The 23827-nt window shown below is 39.6% G+C and overlaps 1 protein-coding gene across 5 annotated transcripts; it reads left to right on the top strand.

The window, feature by feature from the left end:
• The first annotated feature begins 1948 nt into the window (after nt 1-1948).
• On the top strand, nt 1949-23320 carry B3GALNT1 (beta-1,3-N-acetylgalactosaminyltransferase 1 (Globoside blood group)). Of its 5 annotated transcripts, none has more exons than XM_031450250.2 (4): nt 1949-2009; nt 15864-15928; nt 18764-18860; nt 21505-23320. In XM_031450250.2, exon 4 carries the CDS (start codon nt 21538-21540, stop codon nt 22531-22533), a length of 996 nt encoding a protein of 331 aa, XP_031306110.1. In that variant the 5' UTR covers nt 1949-2009; nt 15864-15928; nt 18764-18860; nt 21505-21537; the 3' UTR covers nt 22534-23320. The 5 variants fall into 5 exon arrangements, with proteins under 5 accessions (XP_031306110.1, XP_031306204.1, XP_031306190.1 ...); XM_031450344.2 differs by having other exon boundaries at nt 21434-23320; XM_031450330.2 differs by having other exon boundaries at nt 21431-23320.
• Nucleotides 23321-23827: the final 507 nt, after the last annotated feature.

Raw genomic sequence — 23827 nt, 5'->3', positions numbered from 1 at the left:
TCACACTCATGTATGACATAAGCCAGAGACCAGAAGACTACAGGCAGAGATTACACACACTATTACATATTCTTGATTTGTTCCTGTTATTAGAATGGAAATGGGAGTTTACTGCAAGTATGCCCAGCTAAATGTAGGAAACTCCTGGATTTTATCAAATCTTAAAATAAGCATCACAAGACCTTGTAGAAAGTATCACTGCTTTTACCACAATTATCCATAGGAACTCTAAAGTGGCCCAAACTCCAGAGTCCAGAGTTTTACTGTTCTTTGAATGAAGCTAGAGTGTCTAATTCAATGAAGCATCTAGCACGAGGTGATCTGAAGTAGTGGGTACCAGAATGATCCAGATGACAGATTATTCTATTCACCTAGATGAATGCATCTGTAATCCTGCAGGGATCTAAGACTTTCTCTTCCAAACAGTTCCAAAGTTTCCACTCCACAGACTACCTATTAACCACCAAAGGGAAAATGGACTTTAGAGACATCTGGAGGACACTTCAGATTTCATTGATCACTGATACTACGACGACCTAATATTAAGTATATAAGAATATGAGGTGTTTAATATTTACAATTACTTTCTACCTGATGGAAAACAATAAGAAGAGCACCTCATAAATACGCCATCTTACGAGGATCCTTGCCATCTAACAACCTCTCAACCTTCCTTCTAGCTTACAGGAAATGTGGGAGCTAGAGAAAAAGTCAAATGACATCAGGAGGAAAACAAGGTCAAACAAATTGAGAAAGAATCCTCTGCCAGATAACTGGCCTAGACTCTTCAAAAAGTCAATACCACAAAATAACACAGGTGGAGGACTGTTCTGCATTCAAAGGGTACCTAACAAACAACGTGATGCATGAATCTTCACTGGACCATCTGTCTACAAAACCAATACATAAGACCTTTTTTGACAACTGGAGAAATTTGCATATAGGCTAGATACTAGGTGATATCAAATCATTGTTTCTTAGACGTAATTCAGGTTCTTACATGGTTGCATACGAGAGTGTCTTGGTCTTTATTCTTAGGAAATGCCGGCTCAAGTATTTAGGAGAGAAAGAAAGAAAGCAGTTACAGCAAAATGGTAACAGTTACTCATTCTCGGAGGAATGTGTATCAGTGTTCACTGAACTACTCTTTCAACTTCCCACACCGTGCTGCTGCTGCCAAACTGTTCACAGCGCCACAGACGAGTGGCCAGAATGGGGAACTGTCTTCAGTTGGCACTATTCCAGGAGTGCCGGGAGAGGAAATATTATTTCTGGATTTATTCAACAACTTCCACGCAGAGGCAAGTCCAACCAGAAGCCATACCGCAACATCCAGCTCCCTAGGACCAAGAGTTGGTGATGACTCAGGGTGGGACAGACCTTTGAATTCTCCAGACTAAGGGAGAGTTTCCAGAGGCATTTCCGGAGAACATGCGACTCCCTGGGACTCCTGTACACGTCTCAGACCACTGTAACCCCGACATATCCCCACCCTTCATTTTCTATTGACTCCAGAAGAGGCACGTGCATTTCTTGAGAGAGCAAAGAACTTCCCAAGGTTTCTTCTTTCTTTCATAGCTCTGTGGGGATTTCCACAAGTAAACCCCTCCAGTATGCCTCGAGGCCAGGTATTTACACAACCGGAAATCAGAGCAGGCAGCGCAAAGAGGAGCGAGTGTTAAATAGAAACCCTTGCCGAGGTCGGCCGCTACGTCGCCAACCCCTGCCAGCCTCAAATGTAAAATGCCTACCTAGTACCACAGTGCCTGGAGGACAAGGTGCTGACGAGAATCCAGACGGCGTGCCCAGACCACCGCGGAGACCTCGCCGGGGCTCCGGGCCCGCGCGTGCGTGCGAGAGAGCGAGTGAGCGAGGGGCTTCCCGGCCGCGGCGCGTGGTCTGCGCGCGCCCGGCCGTGCGTGCGGCTGCGGGGAGGCTGCGTGTGCGCGCGGGGCGGGAACGTCGGGCGCCCGCCCGCGTCGGAGTAGGGTGCGCGCCGCACACGGCAGGTGAGTATGGGCAGGGGGCGGTGGGACGGCCGGAGGCCTTGGAGACCCCCGGGGCTGGGTGGCGGGCGTGGCCTTGGGACCCGCTGCTCCCGGGACGCTCCCTCCTCCGGGATACCGAGGCCCCAGCGGCTGGGCAGGAGGCCGGCAGGGCGGCGCCGCCCACTCCTCCGGCCCTCTCCCGGAGCTCGGCCGGGGTGGCGCTGCGAGCCGCCGCGCCCTGGGGTTCGGGCCTCCGCGATGATCGGCGGCTCCACGGGGTGAGCGCGGGAGGTGGGACCCGGCGGGGCCGTGGGTGACACTGAGGAGCGCCGGCGTCCGTGGCGGGGCCAGGCCGCGGCTGCGAAGAGCATGCTGTTCTCCCTGCACTGCCCTGGGGCGCAGCCCACACCTCGTCGCTCCGGGCCGCTCTGGCGACAGAAGCCGGGAGAAGCTCAAGGCGCATTGGCCAGGGAGAGAGGACGGGAACGGTGTTTTGATGTGAGATTGCCCAGCAGGCCCGGAGAGAACGCATTCCCAAGGCGCTGGGGAAGGGCCTGGGAGCTGAATTGTGGGAGGCTGCTTCCTCCTGGGGAGGGATTGGGAGGAATACGGACCTAAGGAGGAGAATGGGCGAATTGGGCAGGGAGAGGAGGAAACCCCAAGGGTCTAGAGCAACATGGTTTATAAGAGGCAATCTTAACGAACATACAAGGCATTTTGAAAGAAATCTTTAAGGTGCAATGGAGTCTCACTTTTCCAAGCGGTAAGGAATGATGCCAGCAGCAAGCACGAGTAGCATTCGTATTCCTTCTCTTCCACTCCCCACTGCTGTTCTAGGAGGGAGATTCGCAAAGCAGATTTTTTCTGTGTACTTTGCACAGAGTACCAGCGTTTAGGAGGTGGCTGCTTTGTCAGGTAGAGCTACTAACAAGGAACAGGTTAACCAAACCATGTCTTTTATTTTTTTCCCCCTGCTTTCCGAGATAAGGAAGATTTGAGTTTGCAGTCTTCAGCTGGAAGCAACTTTGTGTTTTAGCTTTCCGCAGGCGGCTTAGAAGTAGGGGAGCTGATTTTGTGCTGTCAGAATGTGTTGATGCTTGATAAAAGCACACTTTGAACCTGCATCAGTGTAGGGAAGGGAACTGTTTACGTTTCGAGATAAGAATCTAAGACATTTTCTTTCTCCTAGACTAGAAGTTTCATTCAAATGAATGGTCAATGGGTAATTCCAACCCAGAAAATAAAGCAGTGGCCAAATAAAATTACATGTTAGATATATGAAGTGATTTGAGAGTAAGGAGGAAGAAGTGAGGATCAAAGCTTTTCTGAAAATGAAAAGAATGTTGATACATAATGATTTGCTCCTCTAGCAGCTTGCTAGATATAGAATGTTGGTTTTATTTATTTTTTCTTTTTTTTTTTTAGTTGAAGTATAGTCAGTTACAATGTGTCAATTTCTGGTGCACAGCACAATGTCCCAGTCATGCATATACATACATACATTCATAGAAGGTTGATTTTGGTGTCATGTTGTTGTTACGACCCAGGTACATTCTTTTCTGTTCTTCTGTTCAGTAGTTCACAGCACATCTTTTTAATTAAAACATGGAATATGGAAAACAAAAAACTTCAGCTAGTGCTTTAGTCTCACCTGAAATTCTACAGGTAGGTTCATCTCATTTTAATTGAGAAATTATCCTTATTGGTTAAAATTGACCATGATGGTGTCCTTTACAAGATTTTAAGGATCATTTATGCAGCTACAAATTTTGTTATATATTCTAGTATATTTCTTTCCCCCAAAGGATTTGAGGAGTTGCAAGGGTTAAGCTCAACTAAACCATTTTGGATAACATATATTTGGATACTAATATATATAAATTGTATCATTATTAAAATACCATGGTATCTCAGGAAAACTTAGCTAAACTTTGGTCATCTTCAACTCAAAATCAGACTCAATGTAACTCTCTTTATCCCTAAGAAAATACACTAGTTGATATTTTTCTGTCTTTTCCCTCCCCGTCCAATGATTTGCCTTGTCTCTGAGACCAGTCTCCAGCTCTGTTCTGTCCACCATTGGATGATACAGGTAGAGTCCCATTTTAGGAAACACCTTTATCCCTTTCACAGCTATATAATGTCCAGGCCAGATATGCTTTTCTGTTGCAGCTCTAATAGCTGTCATTGCTCATCCCTGCTCACTGTGTGGTAGGTAACCACACTGTACAGCTTCATGAATGAGGTCAAAACTGGGGGTCAGACAAGATGCTCTTAAGTGACCTGGCACCATAGATAAGTTCCAAAGTTGCAGTTCATTTAACAGCAGTCTCTTTGGCAAAATATCTCTGGGGACCATGAACGATGATTTTGTTTCAGTAAAAAGTTGCATATTATACATACTGGTTTGTTTTAGGCGCCAGAGCCCTTGGCACATTGTGAATTAGAGAAGGGAAGGTGAGGGTATGAGCTAGAGGGATTTGCAGAGGGCACGTCTTGATGACGGGGAGATGAAGCCACAGAACAATCTGTAGAGTGGGGCCCCAAGAGGCTGCAGGATTGAAGAGTTGGCCTGGGAGATAACTTGCACCCCTTGAAACTCTGAGCAATTAAGGAATAAAACCCAGAAAACTAGAGTAGATTCTGTTGCCCATACTCTGTGGGTCTGACCCTGACCCAAGTAGCTAGCCAGGAGGCGAAGGCCTCTTATTGTCCCTTTACAGCATCCACAGCCTAAGTTAACACTTCTCAGCCCTGCTCCCTCCAGGAACCATTTCATGGGGGAAACATGTTTCCAGCACTAGGATCTCCTTTCTGTCCTGTGGCCTTTGGGGGTAATGAGGAAACTTAAAGAAGAGAGATCTTAAGAGGTTTTAGTGCTATTCTAAGATAATGGGGCTAGAAGAAATACTTCCAGACCAGCAGCCTGTTTTGAAAATAATTTTATTGGAGCACAGCCACACTTATATGTTTAATAATGTCTGTGGCTCCATTTTCACTACAGAGGCAGAATCAAGTATCTGGGACAGAGACCATATGGCCCACAGGAAACATATTTGCCATCTGGCATTTTATTAAAAAAAGAAAAAAGAACATTTGCCCACTCCTGGACTAGAACCTCCCAAGCAGTGCACTTTGAGTAGTCTCTTAAGTTAGAATTAAAGAAGCACTACTTCCATTAGACATTTCACAAAGCTGCAACCACATACTACAACCATGTCTTTTATCTGGAGCTGTATTTGGCTACTATTTTGGTAACAGATTTTGTTTTCAGTGATGGAGTTACCCACTTTCTAGGAGAAAAAATTCTGATCAACTCTTATCTCAGTATTAAATAGTTTCATTGTCTAAACTGATATAAGTTGTATAATTTTGCCCTTTTTATGCATCCACACATTCTGAGAATGCAAACTCAGCTCCCTGCCATAGATGCTGACCACAAGTTTGGAGACATATGAGCTAAGCTGTCTCCCTCAATCTTCTCCAGGTGGGTTTTGCTCATAATGTTGTCTGCAAGTTGGAGTCTTGAACCTTCCTCCATGCTCTGCATTATGTCTGCAACTTGAGGGTCAGGCAACACAGCCTCTAACTCAGGTCTGGCAGATTGAATGAATGAATGAATGCAGTGTACTCAGATGACTAAGAGCAAGGGAAGAGGTGACAGACAAGACTGACAAAGATCTGTAATATTCCTAACCTAGGGCAACAATGGAAAGAAATGTTAAGTAGAGCAGCTCGCCCTGTCCTTTTCCTCCAATGAGTAAAGGTGTTAGTAACAAAACAGAGATAGGCAGGCCAGCTTTCAAGTCAGCCTTGGTGCTGTTCTGCCTTACTTGTATGATCTTTGCTCCAGTTTCCCTGGCTTCTCTGGACCCAGTCCTCCTGTTGCCTCTTCCCTCAGACTGCCCGCCACTGAGGGCAGAGGCGCGTTCACTTTTGCTGTACTCTTTGCTCCCTGCCCAGGAATCTCAAGAGGCTGTGGGATCAGGTATGAGGCTGGGCTCTTCTGCAGGCATCATGCTCTGGAGAAGGAGCACAGTGTTTGGACTTGAGCCTGAGTTTGTGTTCTGGGCCTACCTGCATCTGGGCTGCACAGGCCTCTGAAAAATGGGATGGTGCCACCTGTTTTACCAGATGGTGAGATGTGCTTTGTATATTGCTGTAGAAGTGATGCAGACTTAAGCCCCAAAGTCCACTTTCCCTTAAAAAGATAAACCCTGCTTAAAATTCTAACACGTATTGCAAATTAGAGTGTATTTTTTGTTGTTGTTGGATACAAGTACATATAAGGCAGAAACAAAAAGGAAATTGCAACTAAATTTTTTTGGTCAGGTCTTACTATTATTGGCTGCTCCTCATCTTTCTCAGCCTAAGGATTCTACACACCACAACCCCAGAAATCTATAAAATATAGTTGTCCTCAGTATCCACAGGGGATTTGTTCCAGGATGCCCTTCGATATCAAAATCCGTGTCAAATCCCTTATATAAGATGGCTATATTTGCATATAACCCACGTACATCTTCCCCTATACTTTAAATCATCTCTAGATTACTTATAATACCTAATGTAATGTAAATCTTTGTAAATACAATGTAAATGATATGTAAATAGTTGCCCAAGCACATGGCAAATTCAAGTTTTGCTTTTTGGAACTTTCTGGAATTTCTTTCAAATATTTTTGATCCAAAATTAATGGAGCCTATGGTTATGGAACACTGTGTTCCCAGATAGTCCTACAATAAAGTACTTTGTTTACAAATAGTATATAATATGTCTTTTTAAAATACATTTTTAAAAACCCAGGTGTCTTCTGCCTCAACAAACAAGAGGCAGGAGGCTTCTAATTTAATGAGTCTAGAATGAAAGACATTCTCCCCTTTGTCTCTGAGTATCGGAAGGTGATACTGCAGCAACCAGCAGGGGATCCGGTTGCAGGATGGATGAGTAACAGTGGAGTGTTAGGTATTGGTACTCACTGTTTACTTAAAATTGTATAACAATCACAGAAGTTATGCTTCAAGTGGGGCTTTTTCTTAAATTCAGTACTTCAGATTCATTCTTTGAAACCATTTAAAAATTTTACGCAAAATGAAACCTTTTCTATATACTGCATTTGAAACCTGAATAACAAAGTCATGGAATCTGGGCGTTGGAAAGGACCTCAGAAGTTACTTAAAATAACTTAAAGCTCAGTAAAGAATTAACCTTTGTAACATTCCTACCACCGCCTGAAGATTTCTGCCAGTGAGGATCAGCCCATTCTAGAAATCTATACTTACCCATCCCACTGGCTTTTATCTTTGGGCTTCCACTTGCCTTCTGGAGTTGACATATTGTTCAAAATACCCGAAAGCGTCTACCATATCCTTCTAAACTTTTGTTTTCCCCAGAATAGAACATTCCTCAGCTCCTTCAGCTACTACTTCATCCAGTCTTAATGTGAAGTGATTAACCCTCCTCTGAACTAAATGTAACTTGTTGATGGTCCTTTTAAAATGGAACATATCTGTGGCTGTGGGATTATAACCCCTTTTGCCCAGACATTTTTTCTATTTCTTGAGCCCAAGAGTGTATTAGGGTTTTCACTGTATGTGTATTGGGGGAGAAGGACACATTATGGTATTAACTTGTAGAATTTCTGTTAGCACTGTCATTTGCTTATAGGTACTTGGGGGTTCTTTCTGTGTGCAAGACACTGTGCTGGGTACAGCAATGTGCAGAAATGAACACTGTCTCTGTTCTGATGGACCTAGATGGGACCTGAGGGGTAACCTGGCCCAGTCTCTTAAAGGTTCTGATGAGAAAAGCAACTCCCCAAATTTAGTAACTTGCCCTCTCCTGCAGCTGTTAGAACTAGAATCCTTGTCTCCTGACTCTCCAGTTATTCCTTTACATCACCACCTTTCTTTATATTGAACTCATACTCAGCTAAAACCTTTAGGTCCTCTTAAATTTAGATCTCCCATCCTCTCTTGTGCAGTTGGTTTTGGAAACTCTGATATAGGACAATAAATTTGTTCCCATCTGTTTATTCTAACCTGTTGAAAGCTTTTTAGGTTGTAATTATATCTTCTAATGAATTTTCTATTTTCTCTTGTCTACAAAATTGAATAAGCCCACATTCATTTGTCTTTGATAAGAAAATCAAACAGGAAAAGGCTAAAGATGGGCCTGTGATTAGACCCTAAAGATTTTCCCCCAGGTTGATGAAGATGCTCTACCAGCTTTAGAACCTAAGCGGGAGGGCAGGTCTGTGGCTGTTTTGGTGATACACAGTCACAGTCCAGCACGAGCCCTCGAGATGTGTGAAAAAAATCTACTGGCCAAGGTGGATCAGCTGCTTGTGAGCCATCTAGGCACTGCCGCTGGACTCAGGTTTTTCCATTTTGTTCAGAAGGACCTTTCATTGCCCTGCCCTCTTAAGAGATGCTCAATTGTTATGTGTTATCAAAAGCTTTCCTTGATCTTCTGATTGAGGAATGCTTTTGAAAATGGGGATGGGGTTAATCAGATGAAATGTTCTTAGTGGTTTTCTGCTGGTTCCTGATGGTCACTGCTTCTGTGTCTGAGTGTTCACTGATGTTTGCAGGAGCTCAGAAACTTTCTCTGGAATATAAGTTCACTAACATTATTCCCCTCAGCAATTCTTCCATTTCTGAAGTTTACTTGGAAGAGAAGTCAGGTTGAAAACTGACTGGGTGAGAATTAGAAAGAGCTGAACATGATTTGCTTGGTGATTGAATAGTATTTGCATTTAGAAATTTTTTTTAAAGTGTCTGGTTTAGCTTTGTCAACTCTTCATCCCTGAGGAAAGTCAGAGGTGCTGTACTACATGGAAGAAAGTACGAAAGGTAAAAACAAATTAGGAAGGATGCCGTGCAGTGCAGCAGTTATAGAGCCCACTGAGAGCGTGTGAACACCTGGATTCCCAGCCCTGCCCTGCTGGATGTGAGACCTTGACTAAGGAGCAGGTCTCCAAAAGTGCTTACTGCAGTGCCAGGACCAGACAGGGGCTGTTGCTAAAATCATGGTAAACAGACAGTTGCACTAACTCTCTGTTCTGTTTCTCCAGCATCCTTGCATTTGAACTGATTCTTTCGCCTATCTGGAAACCACCCCCCTCCAATTTATTTCCTCATGCCCAGCATGTTTTTGATGCAAAATAAAAAGGTCTATATCTGCATGAATTATTTGTTATTATTTATTGCTTTTGCTAATTACTCATATTTCAGGGTTTGAGAGTGGGAGTCTTGAGTCGTTCTGTGTGAAGACGGGAAGGCCGTGATGCCGCCTTACTGTTTCTCAAGGTTCAATGTTTGCGAGAAGTTAAAACCCACCCAGAGCAGTTATGGTCAAGAGGGCTGCAGCAGACTCCCTAGGATAGGAAGGGCAGTGGCCAAGAACATGAGGTTTGAAGTCCTGTTTGATTTTGTCTCTACCAGTTACAAGCTGGGGACTTTGGGCAAGTTATTGACTTTCCCTAAGCCTTACTTTCCTCACTTGTTAAATGTGAACAGTAAAGGTTTTAAAAGTGCCCTAGTTTATGGGCTCTCTTGAAGATGACATGAGTGAGTGCCTATCAGTGCCTGAATAGTTTCTCAATTCAGTGACTATACAGATGTTCTAGGACAGAATTTCCCAAAGTATGGAATTCTAGTCCTGCTAGAAGCTCTGAAATTTAAAATAGTTCCTTTGTTCAGATAAATTTGAGAAACATTGCATAATACAGCCTCTTCTCAGAATATATATTAACATTTGAAAACTCTGAGAAGTGCTCCATTAAAAAAGTAATAGTTTATTTGAATGATTTCCAGTTTTTCTGTCCACAGCCCTGATAGGGTTCTGTAACACCCATAGATAAGTCACAGATGCAGCCACTTTGGCTGCATGAAGTTCTGTGCTTATTAACTGAGTTCCTTCTCTGAGGGTGGTGGTTTCATTTGATGGTTAAAGTGTTTGCACACTTAATAATCTGGGAGCTGACGACTGTTTTGTCTCTGGAGGTTTTTTTGCATTCCTATTATTTGAAATATTTCTTCAGCTGTTGTAGATCAACCACCAAATCAACAAGTAATTACTGGTGGCCTGCTGTGCACCCAGCATTGTGCTAGCTTTGTGAGATAGAGAAGATCGTTTGCTTAAGGTAAAGTATTTAGAATCTAGTTGGTGAATGCATGTGCAGTTAATATAATCACAAGCTTATTTTTTATAAAATGGAAATGATTTTTAAACTATAAATATAATTTGTTTCTTGACAGTGATACGGGACATTATTATTTAAGAAGTCAGTAAAAAAGGTAATAGTGTACTTCCCTGTTGGGCCTTTTTATATTTTTCTGTTCACTGATGTTTTAGGTTTTTCTGTCTGTCCCTCCCCTCAGGAGGCCGGTGCACCCACTGTCAGCAAATGAGCCAATCCCAGGTCTCAGACCAGGCCAGCTTGATTTCTGTGACATCATAGTGTGTGTACATGCCTGAATGTCGTTTAACTTGAGAAACTCCTGAGTGCCCCTGTGCTGACTGGTTAATTCGTGTTTTCCACATGAATCTCACACACACAACCAGTCAGTGTTGCAGCCAGGATTTAGGGTGGGCCGTCTAACACTGATACCCAGGTATTTTCATTATCTTTTTTCCCCCAGTTTTGATAAATTTAAAATACAAAGAAAACTATGAATATTAGAGGCCTGTGTACTTCTATCACCCTGAATTAACAACTGCTAATATTTTAGTGTTTGTGTCTGATCCGTTTTTTCCCCTTCTCACCACGCTTCATTCTTTCACAGCGATGCCTGCACTGCTTAGCGCGGCAGGTACTCCTGCAGTCCCTTCCAAAACCAGCTTCATGTGCTTAGCTGTTTCTGAAGGCTGCTTCTTGTGTGTGGTTTAAAACTGCTTGTGTAAATGGTATCATATATGTATAATCATTCAACTTGTATTCTTTACTCAACATTTTATTTTTGAGAACTGTTCCAATTGATACACTACATCAGTTCATTTTAACTGTCTCATGGGATTCCATAGGAAGGCAGACCAAGTTTTATTTGTCTACTATCTTGTGGATGCACGTTTAGGTTGCCTCAAATTTCCTGCTTTTGTAGCCCCCTAAGGAGCATGCCTGTACCTGTCTCCACGTGTGTTTTTCTAGGGTGTGTTCCCAGGAGGGGAATGGCTGGTGTTCAATTTTGCTAGATGCAGCCATATTGCTTACCCGGGGTGCTGTCACAGTTTGTACTTCTACCCACAGTGTCTTACAAAGAGCAGTTACTCTAGTAGTTGATGAGTATTAAACTTCAATGTTGTCCAGTGGGTTAAAAATCTGGTATCCGATTTTAACTTGTATTTCCCTGATTGCTATAGAGATTGACCCTCTTTTCATATCTGTTGGCCATTCTTATTTCCTCTTCCGTAAACCTGTTCATATGCCACTCATTTTCCTTTTGATTTGTAAGTTTTATATAAACTTTACACAAACAGAAAACAATGATAGCAGATTCTTGTGAATATATTATATAACAAATACATATATCCAGAAGGGACTCTGTATGCCAGTCCTTTGTTTTATTTGTTGTCAATAACTTCTCTGAGTCTGTGACTCATCTTTTAACTGTGTTTGTGGTGTCTTGCCCTGTAAGTAGTTTCATATTTTGTTTTGACCCAGTCTATTTCTCCTCTCCTCATGGAATATACTTTTTATGACTGGTTTGCAAAGACTTTCCCCTCGCAAAGATCACAAATATATCTGCTTTATTTTCCTAGGATATTAGTTTTGCTTTTTTTTACATTTAATTCTTTCATCTACCTGGTATTTTATTTTGGAAATAAATATGAATATAATTTTACTTTTTCCACATTTATTCTGAAACAGTTTATTGAATCTTTTCCCCATTGGTTTGTGGAGCCACTTTGGCCATTTTTCAAGTCCCTGTGGACCACTGAGTCTGTTTCTGGTCGTGCTATCCAGCTGTTGAATCTGGTGTTCCATTATGCTGTTTTAATTAGTGTAGCTCTGAAATACTTTGATAACACCCAGCTCACCCCAACCCAACCCCAGCTTCATTCTTTGTTTTCAAAATCGTGTTGGATATTCCTAGATCATTAAGTTCCTTTCATAATCCTATGAATTTATTGATTAATGTGGGGAAGTGGAATCTTACATTGGAATTTTCTCATCCCCAAACACATTACTACTTTTTTTTACATTCTTCAGAGAAGTTTTTTAGTTTTCTACATCAGGGTCCTGCACATCTTTTGTTAGCTTTATTTGACGCTGTAGTTTTTGTTGCTATTGTGTTTTTCCTATTAGATTTTTTTTTTTTAAGGTTTCTGATTTGTATGTGAGCTCATATTCAGCTTCTTGGTAAACCTATTATTTCTTATATGTTGTCTTTTTCCCCTTGAGTTTTCTGTGTAGATGATTATATAGTATGAAAATAATGGCAGTTTTTCCCTCTTCCTTTACAATTTTTACATTATTTCCTCCTCTAGTTCAGTGGGTGGTAAGGCTTTCTAGAACAGTACTGAATAGTAGAGCTGATAGCACACATCCTTGTCTTTCCTGGCTTCATTGGAAATGTTTCTAAAGTTTCATCATTAAGTTTGGTTTCTTCAACAGGTTAAGGAACTTCCCTTCTATCCCTAATGTTTTTTTAATAATCTTTATTGGCTTTTTGTGTTTCTTTATTTTGTTTTATTTTTATTCCTTTTATTTTCTTAGTAATAACATTAGAATTTTTTTTTTTACTTCTTGTATTCAGGTCATTTATTTTCAGTCTTTTTTAAAAAATATATTGTTACGCTGATGAAAAAAGACAGACTAAAAAGTCTGCATGCCAAATCATTCCATTTATGTGACCTTCTGGTAAAGGCAAGACTACAGGGATGAAAAACATCAGTGGTTGCCTGGGGGTTGGAGGGAGGATTGATTACAAAGGGACACTAGTAGAATTTTTGTTGTGTTGGAGCTGTATCGTATCTTGATTGTGCTGGTGGTTACATGAGTGTCAAAACTTACAGAACAGTACAGTAAAAAGGATGAATTTTACTGTATATAAATTATATGCCAGTTAAAAAAAACCACATGGATCCAAAAAATATATAAAGTAATTCTACTTTTTAATTAATTTGATTTTCTGTAAAGATTGTTTTATTTATATCTAGTGCATTTTTATAAGTAGCACTTTTTTTTAAATAGGAAGGGAAAATTTTTATTTTCATTATTTTAACTTTTAATGTATTCAAGTACCTTAAGAATCAAAATAATATAAAAATATTACATACATAACAAAATAATATAACAAAGTAATGTTAAATAGTATAACAAACTGATATAAACAGGAATGCTCTCACCTTTTTTCTTGTCCACCCCATTCCTCTCTGTCCGCGGCATGTGTGCCTTTCCATTGTTTTTCTTATGCACATACAAATACTGGCTCCATTTCTTCTTCCTTTCTAAGATAAGAGTTAACATATTATAAACATTGTTCAGTATCTTATATCTTCACTTGATATTTTCTAGAAGTATTTCCATGTCAGTACTTAGAGAACATCCTTATTATTTTTTTTAATAGCTGTGTACTTTTCCATGGGGTGGTGGTATCTTGATTTATCTGAGGAATCCCTCATTGTGATCCCTTGGTTTATTTCTAATTATTTGCTAATAGAAACAATTTGCAGCCAATAACCTTATATACAGATATCATTCTGTACATACTCAGCTATGTCTGAAATAAATTTCAGGAACAAAATTACTGATAAAAGAATAAATGTATTTGTAATTTGTGTAAGTACTGTTTTTCCAGATAGCCCTCCTCAAGGTGTTGCCATTTTTCACTCCACCAGAAATGTACGAGAGAGGGAGTTCTTTTCTTTTCTTAACTCTCTTTAGTTTTTATTACTGAAAAATTTTAAAGTAAACACAGATATCTTGACATACTATTCCTATATATATATCAGTGTATGACTCTTAAAAATAAGAAAGTTTTTTAAAAATTACAAAACTTTTAACAGCTTTATTGAGGTATGACCTACATAGCGTAAAATTATTTTAATTGTACAATTCAGTGATTTTTTACTAAATTTACAGAGATCTACAACTATTACCACAGTCAGATTTTAAAATATTTCCATCACCCCAAAAAGATCCTTTCTGTCCATTTGCAGTCACTGATCCCAGCTGCAGGTAGGTAATCAACCTACTGCCTATAGATTTGCCTTTCCTCAACATTTCATACAATATGTGGTCTTTTGTGTTGGGCTCCTTTTACTTAGCATGTTTTTTAGGTTCATCCATGTTCTGAATTCTTAAATGATATTTGTTATAACCTGTATCAGTACTTTGTTTCTTTTTATAGCTAAGTAGCATTCCATTGCATGGATATTCCACACTGATTTACCCAGGAATATTTTCAGTTAATGTTATCACACGTAACAAAATGAATAATCCTTTCGCATGTCCTAATGTCTAGATTGTCTTTAGTTTTCTCCAGGATTCAGTTTGGGATCCTACGCTGCAGTTGTGTGTGTCCCTTAATCTCTTTTAATCTAGAACCATCCATGTTTCATGGGGTTGACTAGTTGCAGACACCATGATGGTTGTCCCACAGAACACCCCACCTCTTGGGTTTGAGTGTTTCCCTGTGGAGTTCCTTAGCTTGTTCTTCTGTTTTCTATGTGTCATGTAAAACATGATTAGATTCCAGTTAAACATTTTGGCTAAGATGCACACTTCACATTGTATTTCATTAGGAGACACGTTTCTCATTAGAAGTGCATTTGTTCCATTATTTATAATACTGAGATTGATGACTGGGTGAGAGTGATAGCACTCTGATTCCTCCGGTGTAAATTTTTTTTTTTTTCAGTCCTTACAAGTAAAAAGTTATCTTTGGTACTATACAGATGTCTGATTCTCTGTCAGTCTTTTGCTTGCTGGTTAAAACACTGATTGATAGTCATTGCCTGAATTGATGATTTCATGAGAGTTTGCAAAATGATGGTTTTCTCATTCTGTCATTCTATCTACATTTATAATTAACATTTTTCTATAAAGAAGAGCTTTTCCTCTTCACTTGGAGCTATTTGGCTCCCCTGAACTGCAGATCATTCTTTAAGGCAAAAAAACAAACAAACAAACAAAAATAAAACAACTTGTCTTCTCCTGCAGTAGTTTTCATATAAGAGGTTGGGTACTAGCTCCCTCACTGAAATGTAATACATTGCTGTATTCAGTTGCAGGTGTTTTATAATTACCAGTACGGTATTCTTGTTAATACGGGTTTGGTGTGTAAGGGTTTTGAGTTTCCAGATAGGCTTTTTTGTTTATGTGTTTTTCAGGTTATGTTTTTGTAGTTAAGTTAAAATTATATTGTAGTCAGATGATGAGGCCTGTGTTAAATTGAGTTTTGAAAAAGAGATGACTTGTGTAACTTAATGTGATCAATTTAAATAAATTTTTCATATATTCTTGAAATGAATATTCCTATTCTTTTTAATTGGGTGAAAGGTGCTAAATTACAGTTATTAATAAAATTATTTGAAACACTCATATCTCTGTTTTTGTTGCTTGATGTGTTAGTTATTTAGAGAGAATTGTTAAAAATCTATTAGTATAATAGATTCTTCCATTTGTACTCATATTTTTCAGCATTTGCTTTATATATTTTGAGACTATATTTTTATGTTAAATAGTTTCATGATTGTTAAATAATCTTGTTGGATGGTTCTTTACTAGTAACACAATCTCCTTGTTCCTTTTAAGTGCTGTTCATTTAAAATATGTGACATTAATAAGTAACTACAATGGACTTCTGATTGGCATTTTCCTGATTTTTAAAAATGTTCTAATCTTTAAACTTCTGTGTTTTGTTTTAGGCATGTATCTTATAAGCAGTATAAGGCAGAATTTTGAGCCAGTCTGAGAGTCTGTTTTTCAGTAGGTGAGTTTACATTCGTATTTACTCTGATGATACATTTAAATTTACTTTTGCTGTCTTCTTTTGTGTTTTCCATTTGCCATGCATTTTCTTTGCTTTTTGTCTCTTCTCCTCTCCTCTGTTGAACTGATAGCTTCCTTTCTTTCTTTTATTTCTCAGTCTGTGTGGAATGTATATGTTTCATATGTATTCTCTCAGTGGTCACTTTAAAGGTTAATATGCATTCTTAAATGAATTTTTTGCAAAAAAGTTTCTCAGTCTTTCCTTGTTCCTCCTGAGCTAAATGGGAATGTTAACATATTTTAATTTTCCTTTGAAAATCTTTTTACAGCAATCATGTTATTTTTATATAGTATTTTAGTTTTGCTTTTTTAACGACACAAAAAAATACTGTTTTTGTGCTTGTTCTTCTTTCTCTCTCTTTTTTAGCATCTATATTTACTAATTTTCATTATCTTTTAATAATCTCTTTATTTACTTTTTTTCTTGCGTTTCATTCCTTCCTCCTGAGTTCATTTTTCTCCTTACTAAAATACATTCCTTTGGTACTTTTTTAGCTAGAGTTTGTTAGTTTGTAAGTCCTATTCTATTTGAAAGGGTCTTTATTTCACCTTCATTTCATTTGAACTCTCTGAAATTCACTTGTGAAATATGTACGGTAAAACCAGTTGGCCCAACATAGGGTTATTGGGGGGAGCTATTAATATTTGTTGAAACACTTTATAAACTGTTTCATGTATATGTGTGTAATGCTATTATTATTAGATAATTTAAACCTGTTAGGTTTCTATTAGAATTACTGTGCTTTGAATGGATTTTTAAAATCGTTTGTTACTGTATTGACATAAGACTTACTGAAATAATGGAGAATAATACCTACTAGAAATGTCATGAATCGTACATGCCCACACCGTGGGAGAAGAGTTGGGATAAGATGCAGCTCAGGGTCCTAACTGCTAGCTTGCAGTTACTTCCGTTCAGTGGAATTTAGAGACATGCAAGCATGAAATCCAGTTTTTTGGCTTTTTTAAAAAATCTACTTACAAAGAAAGTACACAAATAGTGTGGAAAATACACATGTTACAAAAAGGAAAAAGAAAGACAGACAGAAATCATCCAGAAATCCCACAGAGTAGAAACCATTGACATGTGGGGACACACCCTGCCAGACATCTTGCTTTGTGTGTGTGACTGTATGGACCGATGGAGTCTTCTCATCTTTCAGAAGGAATCGTACTACACTTGTAGTTTTGCAGCTGCATCTTTCGTTTAGTAATATATCAACGGAATATAGATAAGCATCATTGCAGATAATGAATAAATATATGCTGTTGTACGGATGTATCATAATTTTGTTTAACCAATTCCCTATTGGGAGACTTTAAAATAATTTTTATATTATAAATTATGCACAGTTGCCCGATTATTTAAGAGAAATTGCTGGCAATGGTATTGGTCAAAGAGTGTGCACATTCAAATTTTTGATAAATGTTTAACATTTCTCTCCAGAAAGTACACAAGAATGCTTCTTTTCCTCACACAAACTGAGTACTATCACTTTTCTTCTTTGATTTTTTTAGTTTGGGATTTTTGTTAATATCTCTGCTTACTTGTGCGTTTGAATATCTTTCCTTATTTTATTGACCATTTGCAATACTTTTGGGAATTTCCCTTTGGGCCATTTATTCTCTTGTGTTCATCTGTTTCTTACTACTCTATGAACTTTTTTTATTTGGCATATAAATTCTTTATCATAAGTCTCTCGGGTATTTTTCCCATTTCTTTTTTTATCTTTCAACCTTGTTTGTGCTTTTTGTTGTGTTGTTGTTTTTTGGTTTTTTTGCATTTCAACCTTGTTCAAGAACTTTTTGAAATTTTTATTTAATCAAATTTCCTTTATGTGTTCTGTGTTTTCCCCCTACATGGAATAATTGAAAGTTCCTCCCCACTTCAAAATCATTGAAATGTTCATTTATATTTTCTCTTTTTTTTTTCTTTTTCAATTTTATTACATAGAATTATTACAGTTTGACTGCACATACACATTATATTGCATGTAAATACATATATACAATATACTGCAATTTTTTTAGTTTACATATATGTACTGATCATTGTTTCTAAGAATAGATTAGAGCTTTAGCTTTTTAAACTTACATAGTTATCAAAGGAATAGTGCTCCTACAGATTCATTTTTCTCCCATTTGACTCTAATCCTTTTGGAGTGTTTTTTGCCATAAGGAGTGATTACACATCATTGCTTCCTCTTTTTCACATCCTCTTTTGATTTTTAAACTTGACTAGCGAAAACCAAGGTATGAGAATGCTGAATCATGGCAGGAAGTGAGATGTGCCTCACTGTCTTTCAGTTTACGAACGTGTCTTGGGTATTTATGAGTAGAGATGTAGGTATATGCCCAGGAAGGAGTGGGTTGGGAAGTGGTAGTTCACAGTCTCACGTCAGGATTGCCTTCCATGAATGTGTGTGGTGCAGAGAATTAGACAGGATGCCAACAGAGTGTCTCTTAGAAGTTTTGTGTTTCACGTCTTTTAGTGACCCCCAAGTTCTTTATCTAGGAAAGTGGAACTGTGGTAGAAAGTGGAACTGAGACATCAGTTGACATGAGAACTTAGATGCTCTTCTTCCATGATGAACTCATGAACTTTCTGAATTCTGTGGACTGGTGGGTTTTGTGGGTTTTTTTAACTTTTTATTTCAACCTATGTTTCATTTCAGAAAGGAATTGGAGCGGGGGTGGGCAGGGGTTCCCTTTCCTTTTGACTTCTAATCCCTTGACCCAAAAGTAAATGCTGTTCAGTTTCTTATCTATCTTACAGAAATTTCAAGCATTATTTTTTGACTGCTACTCACTGCTGAATGCTCAGTTGGTGAAGGTGAAAGACTTTCACTCAGAAGAAGTAAATCAAGAAGAAGGTAAGAAATAGAAATCCATTTATGGCTTTGAAACACTTTACAAATAGTAAGAATTCATCAAGATTCTTTCTTTAGGACAATCCCTTTTGACAATAGAAATCAACTTAGTGAATGTCAACAGGATAGAATAGCTGCCAAGGGCGGAGCAAGCTGGTGACGACAGCCTGTGTGTGGTGTCCCTGACACTGGCCAGATGCTCTGCACAAGCGGTCACTAATCTGCACCGGGTTAGCATCTTCAGTGTAGAGATACAGAAACTGAGACTCCCAGAGATAAACATGCCCTTGCCCTGATTGGTAAAGGACAGAGTTGGGTGTGGATTCTGGTCTCTGCCTTTGGAGCTGCGTCTATTGTGGGTAACCTGAAGTCTGTTCCAGCCAGTCCTTGAAAGACCTTCCCCCTTCTGGAATAGACAGTTCTTCCTCTTTTTGCCGCTGCTTTATTTCCTTTGTGGGCCAGTGAGCAATAGACATCACAGCCACAGTCAGTTTTCACATTTAGAAACCACGGCTTGTTGAATGCACATAAGCGAACGTTTATAGTAACACTTGCTGCTTTGAGTTCCTCCCGTTGTTGAGGAGTAGCAGGGCCTCCACACCTGTGTGCAGTTGGAAATTATGCCCTTACTCAGGACACTTCTCTTTCATTTGTCCAAAATTTGTTACAGTGTGTGGATTTGTTAGAGTGAGATATAAAACCACTGTGTGATTAACTGTTGTAATAAATGTACAGGCCGTCAATGGCTGAGATTAAATGGAGCCCCCTAGGCTTCTGGAGTGTCTAGTAGCCAGGTGAGGAGAAAGTGTAGGAAGATATTAACTCCTCCATAATTCTAGGTCTGTTCTGTTTGAGGTTTTTCTAGGAGCTGCCTGTGTAAAGCTAGTAAGAGGGAGAGGGGAGGATGGGGGTGGGATGGGTACATCTACATTTTATCTTTATACAAATAGAAATAGTATATCAAGCAAGTCAGTGTTCATTGCCCTCCTGCTGTAGGTCCCTCCCTGTCTTGCATGCTGACTCTTGTGAGAAAAATGTTCTTTGTCAGTGAGGTCATAGACTGTAAGTGGAGAGGCAAGACACACATACATGAAACCAAACTGGAGACTTAGCCAAAACATTCCATTTATTGTGTGGCTTAAAATATAAGAAGCATTAGCGGTAGGGAAGATTATTGTGGCCAGAAATAATCCGGGCAGATAAGATACAGCGAGATAGAGAGGACAAGGAGTCTCAAGATCCTGTCATTTATATATGTATTAAGAGGAAGAACTGTGTCCAAAGACCTCAGACTGACCAAGGTAGAACCCTTGGTAGACCAGCCTTTCCATAAAGTATCATTAATGTACAGCCTCCATAGCAGATTCTGGGTTCCTAGGACCCTTCCCCTAGGTGACTGTGGGTGAAAGGTCAGAAGCCTCCTCAGCCTGCCCCTCGTGTGGTTGACCTGTCCCTCATCCTGAAGTCCTTTGGCATGTGACGTGGGCAGTCTGTACTACACCGCTGGGCTGTGTTTACGTGCTGACTTGGGATTTGTTCTCCTCCCATTTCCTTCTGCCTTTGGCCTCCTTAGTGCCTGGCGCAGTCTGTGGGTGTAGAAGGTCTAGGACTTAGTACATGAATGTCTTTAGACTGAGGACCATGATCATGGCACCGGGAAAGCCCTGTGGCATCCAAAATTGTAAACCAACCTCTTCCTTGGGATCTGAAGCAGAGCTGAGGCTGTGGCCATCACTCCATTCTGACTGTGCTGTGTCTCCTAGCTCTGTTTTCTATCTCAGCTGGAAGTTCCGTGTAAAAGCAAGTGTTCTAGGAGGTTCCAGCCCATGCTTCTTAAATGGTGCAGGATTTCTGAACAGGTTAGGATGGGGAACACATGAAAACTCATACTACAGAGCCAGGTCTTGAATTTAAGTACTTGCTGTCCAGACTGAGCACTGAACTCAGCCAGTGAGGTAGAAAGGAGTCTGGGGTGGTGTTTGGGGCAAGTAAAAGCTATTTAATAGTCTTGTGCATTTAAAAACTACAGAGATGGTTATCCTATTTGTGTCTAGAGGACTTGCGCCTTTCAGGAGAAGAGTTTATCTCATCCCATATCAGCAAGTCACCATGAATAATTGTAGCTATTGGGTTTTCCTTACTCCAGATTTGCTAGAATCCACATCAGATCATACAGCTGAGAAAGATCCTGGGTTTATTTGGACATGTTGTTGGTAATATCGCCTCGCATTAATGATTTTGTCCTGGATATCCAGAGAGACAGAAAGAAATGAGTAATGGGGGGTTAAAATATAGATCTACAAAAAAACAAAAACCAAAAAACTGCCTCTGTTCTTTACCATTATGAAAAAGAAGTAAATAATTATTTCAACAGTTATTTATGTCAGACAAGAAGTACTAATTTTTCCCAAATAATCAAGGATATGTTTTTAACCTAAAAACATATAAAAGCTAAAATATACTTTTGGCTGTTGGTAGCCATTTGCTTACAGTTAAATGAAGTTAAGTAGATTCAGGTCAGGATTTTTGGTTCTGCCTTGGAGCTTCTGTTCTCCCAACTCTTTCTTCTCAAGTAGGTAATCAGGTGACATCTGAAGGTGTGTTTGAGGTGGTGGACTACTGAGCAGATCCTTGGTAAATCTTCCAGGATCCGAGCCCGTGTGCTGCCGAGCCGCTGTGGATGGCCCCAGCCCTGCTGGCCGCCCTTCCTGGGAGGATGTCGCTGAGGTCCCTCAAATGGAGCCTCCTGCTGCTGTCGCTCCTGAGCTTCCTGGTCATGTGGTACCTCAGCCTGCCCCACTACAATGTGGTGGAGCGTGTGAACTGGATGTACTTCTACGAGTACGAGCCCATTTATAGACAAGACTTCCGCTTCACGCTTCGAGAGCATTCCAACTGCTCTCATCAGAACCCATTTCTTGTCATCTTGGTGACCTCGCACCCCTCAGACGTGAAAGCCAGACAGGCCATTAGAGTTACTTGGGGAGAAAAGAAGTCTTGGTGGGGATATGAGGTTCTTACATTTTTCTTACTAGGCCAACAGGCTGAAAGGGAGGACAAAGTGTTAGCATTGTCCTTAGAGGATGAACACCTCCTTTATGGTGACATAATACGACAAGATTTTTTGGACACCTACAATAACTTGACCTTAAAAACGATTATGGCATTCAGGTGGGTCACTGAGTTTTGCCCCAATGCCAAGTACATCATGAAGACAGACACTGATGTTTTTATCAATACTGGCAATTTAGTGAAGTATCTTTTAAATTTAAACCACTCAGAGAAGTTTTTCACAGGTTATCCTCTAATTGATAATTATTCCTTTAGAGGATTTTACCAAAAAAACCATATTTCATACCAGGAGTATCCCTTCAAGGTGTTTCCTCCCTACTGCAGTGGGTTGGGTTATATAATGTCCAGAGATTTGGTGCCAAGAATCTACGAAATGATGAGTCACGTGAAACCCATCAAGTTTGAAGATGTGTATGTTGGGATTTGTTTGAATTTATTAAAAGTGGACATTCACATCCCAGAAGACACAAACCTTTTCTTTTTGTATAGGATCCATCTGGATGTCTGTCAGCTCAGACGTGTGATTGCAGCCCATGGCTTTTCTTCCAAGGAAATTATCACATTTTGGCAGGTTATGTTAAGGAACACCACATGCCATTATTAAAATGACATTCTACCCAAAGCCAAGAGAAGGGTTTACTTTGTGGAAAGTGTTAAAGTTAGTACTGTGAAATCTCCAGTGGAAAACTCATGGGAAGGTCACCGTGTGGCTCACACAGAACTGAAGCTCGTGAAGGACCCATAGCCTGGAGGGTTGCACTTGACCTGCGGTTTATTTTGGCAACAATCAAGTCAGGCCTTTTAAAGATGATATTCAGAGGAATTAAACATCTTATAAAGGAATGAGAGGTTTTTGTTAATAAAAGTAATAAGACCAAACAATTTGAACATGTCATTCTATAGACTAGAACTTGTTAAAAGTGTTTCATTAAATTTTAAGCTCATTCGTCCGTAACAACAAAGCAGTGTGGAATACTAGTCCTTGAATAGTCCAGTCAGTTCAGGGTTTTGTGTATACGTTACATGGATGACCAGTTTTTTAAAATACATAGTTCTGTGTAAAACACTATAAAGTCATACCGAACAAAATTTCATCTGTTTTTGGTCAGAAAGTACTTCAAGATGTTGCAGTATCTCAGAATTAGTTAATATTACTTCGAGTTTTGCACTTTCTGGGTATTTGAATGTTATGGTTGTTTCAGTACTGTATAAACAGAATAGTGAAAGTCACATTTTATATTTAAACTTTTTTCCAGTTACTTTGTTGATGAGTTTTTTTTTTTTTTTTTTTGATAGCTCCCTTAATGTGAAGGCGTTGGTCATTATTGCGTACCAGTAATTTGGACTTTGATAAATATTTCATCATGGTAATATAGAGAAGAATTAGAGCAAAAAGATCTAAATTATTGTCTTGTGTTTAAAAATATAATCCCCAGTGTTTTTAGATGTCACTTCATCTGTCTCATTTTTCTACCTGGAAATTAGGAGTAATAAGAATGCCAAGGCAGCATGTTTACTTTTGGAAAGAACTCCGAAGGCAAAAAAGAAAAGAAAAAAAAAACCTGATGGCCAGGATATTATGAAAGGAGTGTCCTATTTCGGCACTTGAGTTGGAAGGAGAAGACTAAAGATTTGAGTTGCATTGTTAACTGCCTCCTGTTTTTCTCATTAACAATCAGTTTGCGGATAAAGAGGAAGAAAGAACAAAACGCTGCTGCTATTGTTACTAGTTTCACATCCAGAGAGAAGCCCTCCCATGTGTTCTAAAATCAGATCTGATTTCCACGTCACAGAGAAGCACATTTCTTCATAGGCGTGGTGATGTAGGTCATCTTTGACCTACTGGTCGGTCAAGGAGGGGCCCTCCTTGGCCCCTGTTCTGGGGCTGCAGTTTCCTA

This window comes from Camelus dromedarius, chromosome 2 (assembly GCF_036321535.1).
Source record: "Camelus dromedarius isolate mCamDro1 chromosome 2, mCamDro1.pat, whole genome shotgun sequence".
In the NCBI taxonomy this organism is placed as follows: Eukaryota; Metazoa; Chordata; class Mammalia; order Artiodactyla; family Camelidae; genus Camelus; species Camelus dromedarius.
Note: the sequence above shows the minus strand (reverse complement) of the source record. Positions and strands in the feature narration are given on the sequence as shown.